Source organism: Bufo bufo, chromosome 11 (assembly GCF_905171765.1).
Source record: "Bufo bufo chromosome 11, aBufBuf1.1, whole genome shotgun sequence".
In the NCBI taxonomy this organism is placed as follows: Eukaryota; Metazoa; Chordata; class Amphibia; order Anura; family Bufonidae; genus Bufo; species Bufo bufo.
The window spans coordinates 45,078,672-45,095,939 of record NC_053399.1 but is presented as its reverse complement, the minus strand read 5'-3'; the positions used below and the strand labels follow the sequence as shown (position 1 = coordinate 45,095,939).

At 46.7% G+C, this 17,268-nt stretch overlaps 1 protein-coding gene across 1 annotated transcript in view; it reads right to left on the bottom strand.

The window, feature by feature from the left end:
* The window catches only part of LOC120982085 (MAP3K12 binding inhibitory protein 1), a 37,533-nt gene extending 22,700 nt beyond the window's left edge, over positions 1-14,833 (bottom strand). The window contains exons 1-3 of the mRNA XM_040412003.1: positions 14,709-14,833; positions 11,261-11,406; positions 10,264-10,382 (exon numbers count right to left, since the gene is read on the bottom strand). Coding sequence (XP_040267937.1) covers positions 10,264-10,356 — 93 coding nt within the window. The 5' untranslated portion in view covers positions 10,357-10,382; positions 11,261-11,406; positions 14,709-14,833. The remainder of the gene's footprint in view (positions 1-10,263; positions 10,383-11,260; positions 11,407-14,708) is intronic.
* Positions 14,834-17,268: the final 2,435 nt, after the last annotated feature.

The window sequence follows — 17,268 nt, the reverse complement described above, 5'->3', positions numbered from 1 at the left end:
CAGTGTCAGGTCATAGTGGAACCCTACATGCACTATGTCCTGATACTATACGTAGTGTGGGGATTTGCTTAGCGGATGCAGTATAGAGGCAAAGGACCAGGTTGTAAATCACTTTTCAGTGTTTATTCACACTTATAAAACAACACAACAGTCACTTTTCAGGCTTGGTGCTTGTTCACACACAGAAAAACAAAATAAAGTTCACCTGGTATCCTGGGTGTCAGTTCACACCCGGCTGAATGCTCAGCCTCAGAAAGTCCACTTGCGGGCTTTAAGGTGGCCTGCTCGCCTGATACACGGTCTTCAGAGCTCCACTGTCAGAGGGAGGTAATACACAACACCTGACAGAGCTGGCTGTTTTTTTTATAAGCCTGCCAAGACCCAGCCTGGCATGTGGGGAGTAGTCACCCACCCAGCACTTTGACTACTCCCAGTAAGATACTTCGGAGGCATCGGTCTGTACTATAAACTCCCTTTTGAAGTCGGGCGTCACCAAAACCGGGGACCCACACGGGGCCGACTTCAAAGCGGAGAAAGCCTTTTCCGCCTGATCATCCCAGTGAACCATCACTGACTTGCGTCCCTTCAAGAGCCCTGTCAAGGGTGCGGCCACCGTAGCAAAGTGGGGGACAAACCTCATATAATATCCCACCATTCCCAGGAACGACTTTACTTGCCTAGTAGTGACAGGTTGGGGCCAATTCCGTATCGTCTCTATTTTGTTCACTTGGGGTTTGATGACTCCGCGCCCAATCGCACATTTTTTTAGGTTAGCTGTTAGTCCAGCCTTTCGAACGGAGTCCACTACAGCCTGTATCCTGGCTAGGTGACTTTCCCAGTCGGTACTGTGGATGACAATATCGTTCCAGGTAAGCCAAAGCGTACCGACGATGTGGACGCAGCACAATGTCCATGAGCCGTTGAAAGGTGGCGAGGGAGCCGTGCAGACCAAAGGGTAACATATTATACTGATACAGCCCCTCTGGTGTGATGAAGGCAGTTTTCTCTTTGGCAGCCTCCATTAAGGGTACCTGCCAGTACCCTTTGGTGAGGTCCAAAACAGAAAAATACCGGGCTTTGCCTAACCTCTCAATAAGCTCATCATTCAAATTTGGAAATCTCATTTAGTTTGCGGAAAATATAGGAGTTTGAAGAGCGAGAACCCAGTAGAAGCCTGGGGCACCTCTCGCACTGCGAACATGATAGAGGGCAGAAGAAGGTCCCAATACCTCCCATTCTTAGACACCACTCTTTTTAACATGTCTTTTAATGTTTGATTAAAGCTCTCTACCAGGCCGTCCGTTTGCAGATGATAAACAGACTTCCGTAGCGGTTTTATGTGCAGTAACTTACAGAGTTCCCTTATGACCTTTCACATAAAAGGGGTCCCCTGGTCAGTCAGAACCTCTTTAGGTAGTCCCACTCGGGAAAACATCTCCATTAAATCCTTAGCTATGAGTTTGGCCGATGTATGTCGCAGGGGCACCACCTCCAGGTACAGAGTTGCATAGTCTAAAACTACCAAGATGTGTTGGTGCCCTCTCGGATTTCGGTACTGGGCCTATGAGATCCATAGCGATTCGCTCAAACGGAATCTCAATAATCGGGAGAGGTACCAGGGGACTACGGAAATGTGGCTGGGGGCTAGTTATCTGGCAGGTTGGGCAAGACTTACATTATTCTTCCACCTCTCTGAATATACTGGGCCAGTAAAACCGCTGTAGAATCTGGTCCTGCGTTTTCTGCCATCCCAGGTGTCCCCCAAGAACATGTTGGCGGGCTAGGTCCAACACGAGCTTGCGATACGCCTTTGGCACCACCAGCTGTTCAATATGCTCACCCCGTAGTTGGTTTACCTGTTACAGCATCTTCTGATGAACCACAAAACGGGGAAACATCGACTCGGCCTCCGATTGTTGAGGTTTACCATCAACTATTACAATGTTTTCCCAGGCCCGAGATAGCGTTGGGTCCCGGTGCTGTACCGAAATTTTCCCCGGAGACGTTGAGGTCTGCCAACTCAGGACCCAGCGGCAAATACTCCACGTCTCCCACCATTACACTCAACAGGTTTGCCTCCCCCTCTTCCACCGCAGTGGCGGCCCCACCCCTACCGCTGGCCCTTCGGTCTCAGGCTCCCAGGGTTCTGGTTTCCCCCCTGAGCAAGGCCACTCTACTGGGGTTACACCTGTTTCACGGATATTGGCAACTTTCGTATCAGGCCACATTGTCGGGAAACCCGGGAAGTCTCTCCCAATAATAAGTTCATAATGTAAATTGGTGGCGACGGCCACCTCGTGAGTCCACCTGCCAGCCACCGTGGACAGAGACACCAGGGTGGTGGGATAGTCCTTTACATCTCCATGGATGCACACGACACAACTTTTCGGCCAGTATACTTTGCGGGCAGCTCTTACCAGGGACACCAGACTCCCTGAATCCAGCAGAGCCACCATCAGAGCGTCTTCCACTTCCACCTGGCACAGGTGGCTATTGTCTATAGTCTCGGGGGTACCTGTTGCACACAGCTTCCTGGCATACAATGAGTGGCGGTAGCCATAGTTAGTATCCATGGGTTCGCCCCGATGGGGACAGTCGGCCCCTTATATGGCCAGGCTCCTGACATCGCCAGCAGACTATCGGAGCTGCTAGCAGCACTATAGTCACCGCTCCCTGCGTCTCCTGCATACTGCTTCCATAATGAAAGCGTTCATTAGTATTCCCTAATAATACGCACTTGCCATTTCCCCCCACTTTTGGGAGAAAAAAAGTGTCTCAAAAGCAAAAAATACTGTATCTTGTATGCATGTGGCCAATGCTATCCTCGCATCCTCCGCAGAGCGGAACCTCATTCATGCCCTAAACAATTCTTATCTATTTAGGTTGAATGCATGTTATTTTCTTTTCCTTCCTGTGTCTCTGACGAGATGTTCTTTTTTTGCAGCTAATAACATAACACTGATTAAATAACAATGCCTGGCAATGAGCACAAAAAAAAATCTCAACAGCAGATGATATTGTGCGTGGTGAGCTGCCGTATTCATATCATACTATATTTAAGCAGGCAGCAACAGTCAGCGCAAAGCTTTTCACAATAATAAAAGATTATTTAAATTCCTCATAATAAAGGATTTCTGCACCGCGCACTTATAACTCGCAACCTCATTTACAAAATTACATAATTACTCAATTGTTACTTGCTCGTAATAGACTGCATCTGATCCTTTCTCCTTATACCCTGTATCTGATTAGATAGATAGCAGAACAAGTCCATTCACCTTGATCCATCCCTATTGCTTACTTTACCTAGTCTGATATATCAGTTCTGGTTTAATAGGACAGGAACATAGAGGAGGAGGAACAAAACAAAGTAGTCTAAATGGAGGAATGTGGACCTAAGTGTTCCTGGGGAAGGAGGATGCACCGAAATGCGTTGAAGGTTTTTTCAGGGATGCCCAACCTGAGGCCCTCCAGCTGTTGCAAAACTACAACTCTCAGCATGCCCGGACATCCTACAGCCGGGCATGGTGGGAGTTGTAGTTTTGCAACAGATGGAGGGCCGCAGCTTGAGCATCCCAGTTTTAAGCAATTTTACTGTTTCACAGTTTTTTTTAATAAACTTTTTGTGCTGCATATGGCGACTGCCTGCGGTAATACGCGATTTATGGTATAAGAGCTCTGTTTCGTGGCCCTGGATAATGAAGAGAGTTTGACTACTAACTCTCCTCGTAGAAGTGAGTAATATATATATATATATTTGTGGTCAGTAGACACTTAAAAACCTGAGTACGATATCCTCTGCTTTCCCACAAGTGCTTGCACTCAGTGTTTTGAGGTCTACTTAATGTTGGCTAAGACAGTCAAATCTTGAGTAATTTAGGGAAGGATTGCAGCGGAGAAAATTTGTTTGAGGAGTCATTGTGTGCCCTGAGACGTTTGTGAGACTCACAAGATAGTAAGGGCACCACTCACAGATAGTAAGATTTTTAAGCAGTACATATAGATACTTCCTGCAAGAATTTGGCTGGTGGCGCTCCGTAACAGGAAATATTACTTGTTTTTTTTTGTACTAAATGCAGGTGTCTCTGGATATACAGTCATGAGAAAAACAAGGTACACCCTCTTGAATTCTATGGTTTTACATATCAGGACATAATAAAAAGTCAGATTTTTTTTTTAAGGTCTTATAAATATAAACAAATATAACTTTACATGAACAAAAGCATATGCCAAGCTACACTGTGTCATCAGAGCTGAACCCGGACATAACTCCTACTCCCCCCACTCAGCCCCTCTGAGTTCAGTTGCTGCATCGCGCAGGACAAGGGCTTTTTTTTGTTCATATTTTTACATTGCTTTTACAGGCTAGGGCAGCACTAAATCCCACCCATTAGTGCCGGTGACGTCACCAAGCTCACGGGTAGGCAGAAGCCTCCGCCTAGCATAGTCCCGGTACGTCACCGGGTCTTAAGAGAAAGCTCTTGCCCTGCACTATACAGCGCAGGGTAAGGGGGAGCATCGGAGCATGAAATGCTCCAATGCTCAACTCAGAGGGGCTTAAGTGCACCCTTACTGCTTCCATAGGTAGTTAGACAGCAAGTAGGAAATAGGTGCTCCTAAGCATTAAATGATGTGTGACCACTTCTATAAAAAGAAGAAGATTTGGAAGTTTGCTGGTCTGAAACATTCAGGCATGTGATAAGCAATGATCTTAAATCATTTTGGGAAGGGTCATATGGCTATTTCCAAACAATCTGAAGTCTTATCATTCTACAATAAGAAAGATTATTCACAAGTGGAAAACATTCAAGACAGTTGACAATCTTCCCAGCAGAGACTGCCCCAATAATTCACCCCAAGGTCAGAGCGTGCAATGCTCAGAGAAACTGCAAAATAAAAACGAGCTACATCGAAGACTCTACGGGCCACAATTAGCATGTTAAATGTTAAAGTTCATGACAGTACAATAAAAAAAAGACTGAACAAGTATGGCTTGTTTGGGAGGGTTGCCAGGAGAAAGCCTCTTCTTTCTAAAAAGAAAATGGTAGCACGGCTTAAGTTTACAAAGCTGCATCCAAACAAACTACAAGACTTCAGGAACAAAGGCCCTGATTCATCAAGCCTCGGGCCTGCGCTGCCAGAGGAGCCATGTAATTTATGAGGAGGCATAGGCACCACGTTTTGTGAAACCCAAATACAGCACATCAGCACAAACATCTCATACCAAATGTCAAGCGCAATGGAGGAGGGTTGATGATTTGTCTTGTTTTGCCATAGGACCTGGGCACCTTGCATTCATTGAGTCAACCATGAACTCCTCTGTATACCAAAGTATTCTAGAAAGAAACGTGAGTCCATCTATCCAACAGCTAAAGCTTGGCCGAAACTGCCCTGGATAGAGGACAATGATCCCAAAAACACCAGGCCTGTCTGTTCAGTAAGCCTGCTGTTAGGACATAACAGTATCCTGTGGCATAGAGTTGGGGGTCTGGTCAGGATTAAGGAGGCAGACACTTATTCAATACCATCAGGGAGGCATCCAATTGGCTCCAAATTTATTCAGCAGAAGAACAAGGACCCTAAATATACAGCCAATGTTATTAAAAACTATCTTTAGTGTAAAAAAGAAAAAGGAGTCCTGGAAGCGATGATATAGCCCCTACAGAGCCTCTGATCATCAAGTCTGTCTGGGATTACATGAAGAGACAAAGATTTGAGCAAGCCTACATCCACAGAAGATCTGTGGTTAGTTCTCCAAGATGTTTGGAACAACCTCCCTGCAGAGTTCCTTCAAAAACTGTGTGCTAGTGTACCTAAAAGAACTGATGTTGGTATTAAAGGTCACACCAAATATTCACTAGATTTAGATTTCTCTTTTGTTTATTCACTTTGCATTCTGTTAACTAATAAAAATAAAGCATTAACACTTCGGTTATTAAAGGCATTTTTATTTTGCAGCATTTTGTTCCACAACTGCCTAAAACTTTGCACAGCACTATGATGCCCTTATCTTTCCTAACAGCACATAAAGGCCTCATGCACACGGCCGTTGGACAGCACTCTGTCTGCTGTCCGCATCCGTGGCTCCGTTCCGTGGACCAAAAAAAAAAAACATGTCCTATTCTTGTCCGCGCTTTGCGACAAGAATAGGCAGTTATATAAAGGCTGTCCGTGCCGTTCCTCAAATTGCGTAACGCACACGGACGCCACCCGTGTTTTGTGGATCCGCAATTTGCAGACCGCAAAACACACAACGGTTGTGTGCATGTAGCCAAATACTCACTATTGATACATTACTCACAAAAAGTTAGGGATATTTGGCTTGTGGGTGAATTTTCAGGATGAACCTAAAATGCACTCTAACCTTTACAGGTAAACTTCTCTAAACTTTAGAATACACATGTCCAACTGTTCAGTGTTTCAGTACTTTTTGCACAACTTGCTGTTCTTGGCAAAATTTTAAAAAAGCTTAACGGCAAAATTTACAACAGGTGTTTGATCAAAGTATCGCCCAATAAATTTCCTGCTTCAATTAGAATTGGTATTTAAACAGTCCTCCTCATCATGCTGTTCACATTTTGACATCATGAGACCAAGACAACACCTAACAATGGATCGACAGTACTTCGCCACTGCAAGGCTTTAAGCAGGATGTTCTCAGACAGAAATGGCCACTGAGCTTAGAGTGTCATCAGCAGGTTGCAACAGAGATAGCGAGAGACTGGGAGAGTCACAGAAAGGCATAGAAGTGGACATCCTTTGGCCACATCCCACGCTGATGACCGCTTCATTGTGAATAATGCCCTGCGGAACCGGATGATGAATGCCACACAACTCCAGGCACATCTAAGGGAGGTGAGAGGCACCCAAGTGTCACGTCAGACCATTCGAAACCATTTACACCAGCGTGGTCTGCATGCTAGACGACCCGCAAGGGTACATGACCACACGTCCAGGATCAGGCCTGATTGTCTTGCATGGGCCAGGGAGCACCTGCGCTGGACAAGGGACCAGTAAGCCTTAGTGCAGTTCACTGATCAAAGTCAATTCATGCTGAGCAGAAATGACGGCTGCCAACGATGTTGGAGACGTCAAGGAGTGCGCTATGCATCAACCACTGATGTCACCAGAGGAGCCTCTAGTGGTGGTGTTGTTATAGTGTGAGCAGGTGTGTCTAGTCAGTGCAGAACTGCCCTACACTTTGTGAATGGTACAGTGACAAGGAAAAAAATAATAAAATAAATAAAAATCAAGGAAAATAATGCACTAAATAATAATAACACAATAGATGCAAACAATATATATGGACTGTCACGACCCAGGGGGTGTGAACCCACTGTGCCACGTGTCCTACATCCTCTAAGGGCGTTGTCTAAGTGAACCCCTGGATCTTCACAATACCCCTGATGGTGGGGATAGACTTTCCCGAAGGGAACACCAGGTCGGTACCTCTAGAGGAGGATAGGCATACGAGGCAGCTGGTCCAGGCAGACCAGGAGGTACCTGAGATGAGTACCAGAGGAGCAGGACCGAAGGATGAGACAGAGGCGTAGTCAGACAGGCAAAAGGTCAGGGCAAACGGCACAGGTACGGTCAAGATCGGCAACAGAGTCAACGGCAAGCAGGTAGGGATAATAGGTAGCAGAGTCCAGGAATATAGATACGAGTCAGGAACACAAGCTGAAAACAGGAACCTTAGCGGGACACAAGGACCTTGACACTGAGGAATCTGAGAAGGGGGCTGAGCCACTTATATATGCACAGGAGGCCTAGGATTGGTAAGCGGGGTCACATGACCTAACCCGAAAATTTTCAGTATTGGACTTAATATAATTGCTAATGTACGCAGAGTCCATATATACCCCTCTTACCTCTGGCGGTGCTTTAAATTCTTTAAAATAGTACTTTTGTGATATGCAAATTTCTTCACTACCAGCAAGTTGGGCGGTTACTTGCTGGTAGCCGCCGCATCCTCGGTCTAAAAAAACGCCCCCTCCTCCACTTGATTGACAGGGCCAGCGAGCGCACGCCGGCCGTGCTGTGCAGCTTGCGGTCGGCGGTGTATCAGTGTAAAAATGGCCCCATAAGACGCACTGCCATTTTCCTCCCACTTTTGGGGGTTGTAGTGGCTGCATGCTTATTAGGCAAATACTTACCTGAATCAAGCATCCAGCGACGTCACCGGACTCTCCGCCTCCTTACCAGCGATGCCGGCGTCTTCTCTTCCGGGTGTAGGGCTGAGTCATCGGCGCAGGCGCACTGAGGAAGGAGCAGCCAAGCGAGCGTCCTTCTCTCAGAGTGCCTGCGGCGAATGAGGACCGGTACAGCGCAGGTGCAGGATTTCAGCTGCAGACAGGGCCAGCGGGAGGAGGAGAGCGCTCGCTGGCCCTGTCAATGAAGTGGAGGAGGGGACGGCGGCTACCAGCAAGTAACCGCCCAACTTGCTGGTAGTGAAGACATTTGCATATCACAAAAGTACTATTTTTAAAGAATTTAAAGCACAGCCAGAGGTAAGAGGGGTATATATGGACTCTGCGTACATTAGCAATTATATTAAGTCCAATACTGAAAATTGCTGTCTGGGGGGGTGACAGAAGCTCTTTAAGTAAGTGCTGCAGAAAACAAACAGCAAACATGCTGTGGCCAGGGCTGAGAGGAAACTGTGGAGCAGATCCCAGAACAACCGCACCCACACAGCCCAGGACTGCAGCTGTGAATGGGAAGCACCGGCCACAGTTCACCGCTGAACACGGCGCCCGTTTTTGATCAAAACACATGTGTGCCCGCCTACCGGTGCCAAGGTGGTCTCAGGCAGGCCCTACGCTAAACCTACCTATGCCGTTGGGCGTCTACACTCAGGAGAGCAGACCCTGCACATATAGTGTGATGCTTCACTTGGAACTGAACCAAAGTTCGGGGAAATGTTTTTTTACAGTAGAAATTTATTTATGAAGTTATTATGCGAAGTCTCACGAGACTTCGTGAAGTAATAACTTCAGCTCATAGGAGCCAATACATTCTAATACTGTACTGAGCGCTCGCTCCATACAGTATTCAAACAAAGTATTATGTGAATCGACTTCGGATGTTTCATGACTAGTAAAAAACCCTTGCATAATGAAAAAGGGAAGGATCCGTTTTGCAGCCCATAGACTTCACAGGTGAAACTCAAAAAATTAGAATATCGTGCAAAGTTAATTTATTTCAGTGATGCAACTTAAAAGGTGAAACTAACACATGAGATAGACTCCTTACATGCAAAGCGAGATATTTCAAGCCTTTATTTGTTATAATTTGGATGATTATGGGCTTATAGCTTATGAAACCCCAAAGTCTCAATATTGAGTACTCCTTGCTCAGGGGGTATGATTAATTAGCTGACTAGAGTGAGACACTTTGAGCCTAGAATAGTGAACCTTTTCACAAAATTCTAATGTTACAGAGGACCTTTCACTAGTTTAAAAACTAAAAACTAACTATATCAGCGCGCCCAGGGGTCCCCCCTGCACTTACAAGTATTCTGGCGCCGCTCTTCCGTTCGCACCGGTTATAGGCTCCGGTGTCTGCAGCTCCCTCATGTGTACTGGGCGGAGTTTTTGTATGAGGGGTTGTCCCGTGCTGCAGCGCTGGCCAATCGTAGCGCACAGCGCATATCCTGGGAGCTTGGAGGACAACCCTATACAAAAACTCCGCCCAGTAAAACAGAGTGAGCTGCAGACACCGGAGCCTATACCGGGCGAACGGAGCGGTGCCCAGATATACAAGTAAGTGCAGGGGGAACCCTGGGCGCCGCTCTGCCCACTGATATAGTTAGTTTTTAGTTTTTAAACTAGTGAAAGGTCCTCTTTAAGCTGCATTAATGCATTCACTATTAATTTGCATTACTGAAATAAATGACTTTTGCACGAGATTCTGATTTTGAGTTTCATCTGTATTATGACGAATGAATAACGGAAATGCCTCTAAAGGTATTCAGTTATGCATGCCGTCATAGAATTGCGTTATGGTCCGTGGAAACTGAATCCATAAAGCAATCACCTTTACCACCGAAACGAATTTAAAAGTGAAAGTACCAGTCACGCAGTTAGAAAAACTGTTGACCCTTTGTGACAGAACAGCTCAATATTCTTAATAAAGGCCAATTGAAAATATGATTTTTGCCAAAAATGAGTAAAATGCAATTTTAAACAAAAATTGCCTCCAAAGGTGTACATAGGCTTTAAATAATATCTTAAATATCATAGTATCATTAAAACTTGCTACCTGAAGTTCAGATATGTGCTGATGAAGGACAGCGCACAGGAATGCTGGTTTGGCATCAGGCAGGCACTGGATCTTTTCCCAGTTTATGGACATATTCACCGCATCTTCAGCTGCTGAAGCTGAGAAAGGGTAAAAAGCAGTGATACATCTTCTACTGAATGTACACGAAGTAACTAAGGAAAAAGCCTCAATATCTATAAGGTTGATCCACACTAGAACCTTACATCTTACAAAGAAGGTCCTAGATAAAACCACCCAATTGTTTTACCACTTATGCCTCATTCACACAGTCAGTGTTCGGTCAGTGTTTTCCATCAGTGATTTTGAGCCAAAACCAGGTGCGGCTCTAAACACAGAACAGGTGCAGATCTTTCCCTTATACCTTATGTCTGTGGAGGCTCCTGGTTTTGGCTCACAATCACTGACGTGTCAATAAGGGTTAGGGTTTGTCCACAAATTCGAAAGGCCATCATTATCAGACTGGTGGAGGTCTGACACCCGCACCCCCCTCTGACCAGCTGTTTCAGAGTAGAGTCAATGAGAGCATGTCTACTGTTAGCAGCCTTGTCCACTACACAATGGACTGAACTGTGTAATTCTAGCACCGGAGCGAATGGCAGGAGTGCGGGGTGTCAGGTGCACGAGGATAGTCCATCAATATTTTAATCCTGAAATACCCTTTTAAAGGGGTTCTCTGCTTATTAGGAGGGTCAGAGGGACAAAGCACCCCCCCTAAGGAAGGGAGAAGCCAAAAAGTGTTAAAAAGCTGGACAACCCGTCACCGTCACTCCATGCACTCCATTCTAGTGATTGATTGGAGGGCTGAACAGTTGAACCCACACCGATCACAAAATGATCCCCTATGTGATTAGTTCTTATGGTATGACAACCCCTTTAGTAAATACTGCACATTGAATATAAACCCCAGTCTTGGTGAATATGCTCCAATGATCTCACTGAGGCGCTCTATGTGCACAATATGGCAGCATCTGCTTACCTTCCCCACACAGCTCTGCAGCGCTCTCAGTATCCCTCGCACGCCCTCCTTGCAGCTTGCCATAGGTGGCGATTCTACATCCTCCACCTTAGCCCTTCGCTTCCCTGCGGCAACCGTAACACTTTTCATGGCTTTAACTGATCGCTCTGCAAAACGTCCAAAAAGAAAGTAATGGGTTAAAGAAAGATCTGACACCTCTGATAATGATATGACTGCTGGCCGAGAGGCTCTCGTCCAGGCCTACGAACGTCATGCTTATCTAGCTGTGCAGCAATACAGAGCCGGCAGTGTGTTGCTGCATAACAGACAGGTCGGTCATGCAAGAATCTGGGTTACCAGCTGCAGCTCTCAGGGCATGCTGGAAGTTGTAGTACTGCAACAGCTAGACACTTAGGCTAGGTCTACACGACGACATTTGTAGCGCAACAATTTTTATAATAGCAGTCTATGGTGTCGCACTGCAACATGCTGCAACTGCAACGCAACAGTCGCAGAAAATCCATTCGAGATGTTGCATCGCATGTTGCAGTGCGACACCATAGACTGCCATTATTGCGCGACAAATGCTGCAATGTAGTTGCGCCCTGTCGCGCGACAAATGCTGCAATGTAGTTGCGCCCTGTCGCGCGACAAATGCTGCAATGTAGTTGCGCCCTGTCGCGCGACAAATGCTGCAATGTAGTTGCGCCCTGTCGCGCGACAAATGCTGCAATGTAGTTGCGCCCTGTCGCGCGACAAATGCTGCAATGTAGTTGCGCCCTGTCGCGCGACAAATGCTGCAATGTAGTTGCGCCCTGTCGCGCGACAAATGCTGCAATGTAGTTGCGCCCTGTCGCGCGACAAATGCTGCAATGTAGTTGCGCCCTGCCGCGCGACAAATGCTGCAATGTAGTTGCGCCCTGTCGCGCGACAAATGCTGCAATGTAGTTGCGCCCTGCGCGCGACAATGCTGCAATGTAGTTGCGCCCTGCCGCGCGACAAATGCTGCAATGTAGTTGCGCCCTGCCGCGCGACAAATGCTGCAATGTAGTTGCGCCCTGCCGCGCGACAAATGCTGCAATGTAGTTGCGCCCTGCCGCGCGACAAATGCTGCAATGTAGTTGCGCCCTGCCGCGCGACAAATGCTGCAATGTAGTTGCGCCCTGCCGCGCGACAAATGCTGCAATGTAGTTGCGCCCTGCCGCGCGTAGGGTTGGGCGATATACCGGTATCACGATATACCGCGGTATTAAAAAAAACGGCGATATTGTGCGCTGACCGCTTCTAAACGTGCGCCCGCCCGCCCCTGCACCTTGCATAGCGCTGCCACTGAAGTAACATTACTTCCTCTCGCTCCTGACCTGGCTCCTTCTTGCTCCGCCTCCCTTAGTCAAGTCTCCACCCACCATCTGACATCATCACCGTCGTCACCCACCAGTGCCGGCTCTATTGTATATGTGGCGAATCGATCCCCTGTGTGAGTACTGGTGTCTCTGGAGAGACTTTTCCTGCGGCTGCCTCACTACTGTGTGCTCTGGTGACGAAATTATAAACTTACTACTTCCCGCAGCGGCCGCCCCGGCTCTCCCTCCTCCTTGCTCCCATATTCAAATCTCTGCCCACCGGCATCTGATGTCAGAATCAGAGCACACAAGCGAGGCAGCCGCGGGAAAGGTATATCGCAAAGTATTACTGCATGTATGGTGGCCTGTGGCCACAAGACCTTATTATAACGCCTCCTTGTGGCCCCCCATACAGTGTAACGCCTCCTTGTGGCCCCCCATACAGTGTAACGCCTCCTTGTGGCCCCCCATACAGTGTAACGCCTCCTTGTGGCCCCCCATACAGTGTAACGCCTCCTTGTGGCCCCCCATGCAGTATAACGTCTCCTTGTGGCTGCCCCCATACAGTATAACGTCTCCTTGTGGCTGCCCCCATACAGTATAACGCCTCCTTGTGGCTGCCCCCCATACAGTATAACGCCTCCTTGTGGCTGCCCCCCATACAGTATAACGCCTCCTTGTGGCTGCCCCCCATACAGTATAACGTCTCCTTGTGGCTGCCCCCCATACAGTATAATGTCTCCTTGTGGCTGCCCCCATACAGTATAACGTCTCCTTGTGGCCCCCCATACAGTATAACGTCTCCTTGTGGCCCCCGCCCCCATACAGTATAACGTCTCCTTGGGCCCCCGCCCCCATACAGTATAATGTCTCCTTCTGGCTGCCCCCATACAGTATAATGTCTCCTTGTGGCTGCCCCCATACAGTATAACGTCTCCTTGTGGCTGCCCCCATACAGTATAACGTCTCCTTGTGGCCCCCCATACAGTATGTCTCCTTGTGGCCCCCCATACAGTATAATGTCTCCTTGTGGCCCCCCCATACAGTATAATGTCTCCTTGTGGCCCCCCCATACAGTATAATGTCTCCTTGTGGCCCCCAATACAGTATAACGTCTCCTTGTGGCCCCCCATACAGTATAACGTCTCCTTGTGGCTGCCCCCATACAGTATAATGTCTACTTGTGGCCCCCCATACAGTATAACATCTCCTTGTGGCCCCCCATACAGTATAACGTCTCCTTGTGGCTACCCCCATAAAGTATAACGTCTCCTTGTGGCCCCCCATACAGTGTAACGTCTCCTTGTGGCTGCCCCCATACAGTATAATGTCTCCTTGTGGCCCCCCATACAGTATAATGTCTCCTTGTGGCCCCCAATACAGTATAACGTCTCCTTGTGGCCCCCCCATACAGTATAATGTCTCCTTGTGGCCCACCCATACAGTATAATGTCTCCTTGTGGCCCCCCATACAGTATAACGTCTCCTTGTGGCCCCCCATACAGTATAACGTCTCCTTGTGTTTTTTTTTCTTTTAAACGGGTATTTATCGCGATATATATCGTTATCGCGATAAATTTTTTAATATCGTTATCGTCTGAATATTTTTGATATCGTCCAACCCTAGCCGCGCGACAAATGCTGCAATGTAGACCTAGCCTTAAATGGGTTTCCCAGCCAGGACAGATCGTCTATATCGGATTGTGGGAGCGCAACGTCCGGCACTGCCTCCGATCAGCTGTTTTCATCAGCCGGCAGCACCGCAAACTATACCGTGGATATAACCGGTGAATGTGGGAACAGCTGATTGGCGGTGGTCCTGGGAGTCAGTCCCCCAGAGATCTGATATTGATAACCTATCCTGATGGCGGCCATCAATATCAAAAGACTGGAAAAAAAACAAAAAACACTTCAAACAGCATAACAGATGTTTTGAACAGAGAAAACACATACAACACACTAATAAAAATAATAAAAAGTGTGTGTATTTAGTAATAAAGCCAAATACAGAAAATACACATACTGCAATACTGCACAGGACCGGCCATTGCTTGAGACAGTGTGTGCATAAAGGAGGAGGAGAAATAAAAACTGCAAAACAAGACTATAACCCCAAGCAGTCTTACCTGGTAGATGGAGGGCGTTATTGTTGATATGCTGCAACCATGTGAAAAGTGCAAAACAAAGTGCACAAGGGTGAGCGGTCCCAGAAGAGCACTGAGCACGCAGAGTACGTAAGGAAGAACGTCAGGGTGGACGCAAAGACATTAGTCACACTGAGCATGCTCAGAACGTAAGGGCAGAAGTGAGGTAACAAGTGAGGGCGGAAGTGATCACACTAGGGCGCACCGAGCATGCTCAGAATGATGACACGAGCTGCTGCTGCTGCTGTCAGGGCGGCAATAAACTAGTTCTCTATAACGTATAATCCTCCTCCCATATGACTGCAGCTTATATAAATGTGGCATGGAAACCCCTCAGTGGAGGCCATGTGTTGTAGTATTAACTCTTTAAAGCAGGGGCTCCTCAGAGATACACAATTTGATGTTTTGCCATAAGTTATGGGCATAGCATAGCCATTATAGAGACTGAGGGGAGGAAATAAACAGCGCTGTGTGGTAATGGTCAGCACTGCTGGACATGTGTTTGACATTGCCGATACGCCTCGCAGCCTTAGCGGACAGCCATGCGTGACGTAAACGCTGCAGCCGTATTGTGTGTGGCAATATTAAAGGCCAGTTCGCACAGAGTTTTTGGCGCATTTCCGCCTCAAAAACAGCTTAAAATAGCCTCCCATTCATTTCAATGGGAAGCAGGACTTGCTTTTTTTTTTTTCCAAATGGAAATATGATGCAGCGTGCCCTATTTTGGGGCAGAATCCACACTGAATTTCCCTTTGAAATGAACTTCCCGTCATAAAATCGCTCCATACGCGTCTGCTCGTTTTTGACATTATGGACTCCTGCACACAAACGTATTTTTTGTGCGCATCCGATCCACGTTTTTTGCTGGTCGGATGCTGACCCATTCACTTCAGTGCGGACAGCACGCCGTGTGCATGAGATTAAACAGTTCCCATGTACACTTTGCAGATTTGTTCTGCACGGAGATTGACATGCCTTACGGATTTTCTAATCTATAGCACGTCGATTATGTTTGCGGTTTTAGCGGCAAATTTCACCCTTTTCAAATGAAGGCTGAGATCTGCAGCAAAACCCACATCTAATCCGCACCAAAAACTGATATTAGGAATTGAGGTTTGTTGCAGAGATGTACAGATTTCCATGCAGATCTTCTGCGCGTTCCCCCGACACCCATGTGCAGGTACCCTTAAAAGTACCAGCAAAGACACACGGCGGGGGAAAAAGCTGCAGTGTAAACTGATTTGCGCTGAGGGTTTTCAGAGAAAAGTGTCTATCCCTGCACCACATTCATCATCCAACCTGAGCCCCTGTGATAAATTAGATGTATAAGGGGATTATGTATTACGATGTGACTTTTTTTGCTGTCTCTTTTTGGAGTGTCTGTCATGGGTTGCTCTTGTTTTTGTACGAAAAATTAGCAAAATGTCACACGCCATTTGTTTTCATTTGTAGCACAAATACCTGCGGATCTTTTTGCCTAAAGTCTAATCATAAATTTGGCACAAATGCCTACGCCACCGACAAAGTGAACAAAATCATTCCAGTTCTCTGGTGCAGCGCATTTGATACATAACCCCAGGGGCGTAGCTATAGGGGGTGCAGAGGAAGCAGTCGCTACCGGGCCTATGAGCCTGAGGGGGCCCAAAGACCCTTGTGCCACATAAGAAGACACTGGTATTATAGAAAGTGCATGCTGGTCAAGTTACACCTCTGGCTGGAGGGAAGGGGTTAGTTAGGGCAAGAATTTGGCATAGGGTGGGGACGGTGCCCTTTCAATTTTTGCCTCGGGCACCACAAAGGCTACGTGCTTCCCTGTCCCTGGCCACAAAGCACTGAGGGAAGAGGTACCCAAGCTGAACTCTTTAGGGTCAGCTAATGTGCCCCAGTGTTTTTTTATTTTTAAAAATGCATGAAAAAAATTACCAAAATACATGAATACCTTTTCTGAAGTATTATTATAGCGTTTTAGTACCTTTTTTTTCCAATAATGTTTTTTTATATAGGTATTTTTTCAGGCATTATTAGGTAGGTTCAAAAGATTAATTCTATAGAGAAAAATGGCCAACAGAATGCCGTGTCTTCAGCATCCTTAGTTTTGAAACCAGCATTAAAGGTTATATATATCTTTGTAGGCAATTTTTTTTTATTATCGCATTATGAGGTAAAAATCATCATCTTTATAAAAAATATGGAGTCCTTTTCTCTGTACATAGCTGGGATGCTCTTGTAGCAGCCTGTGGATTTTCTCTCTGCTCCGTCAGGCAGGGAGCTGATAGGCTCCTTATCTCTGCTCTCTGACCTCCTAAACACTATAACTCAATCCTTATCTTACTGATCAGAATGTGGCTTAAATAAGTGTTTATGACCCCTTAGTAATTTACAGATAAGGGTTATTAGATGACCGGCACAAAGTGAAAGTAGGATGCACACAGCTAGAAAAACAGTTAACCCTTTGTGACAGAACGGCTCAATATTTTAAATAAAGACCACCTGAAAAAAAAATATTTTTAGCCCAAAATGAGTAAAATGTAATCATAAAAAA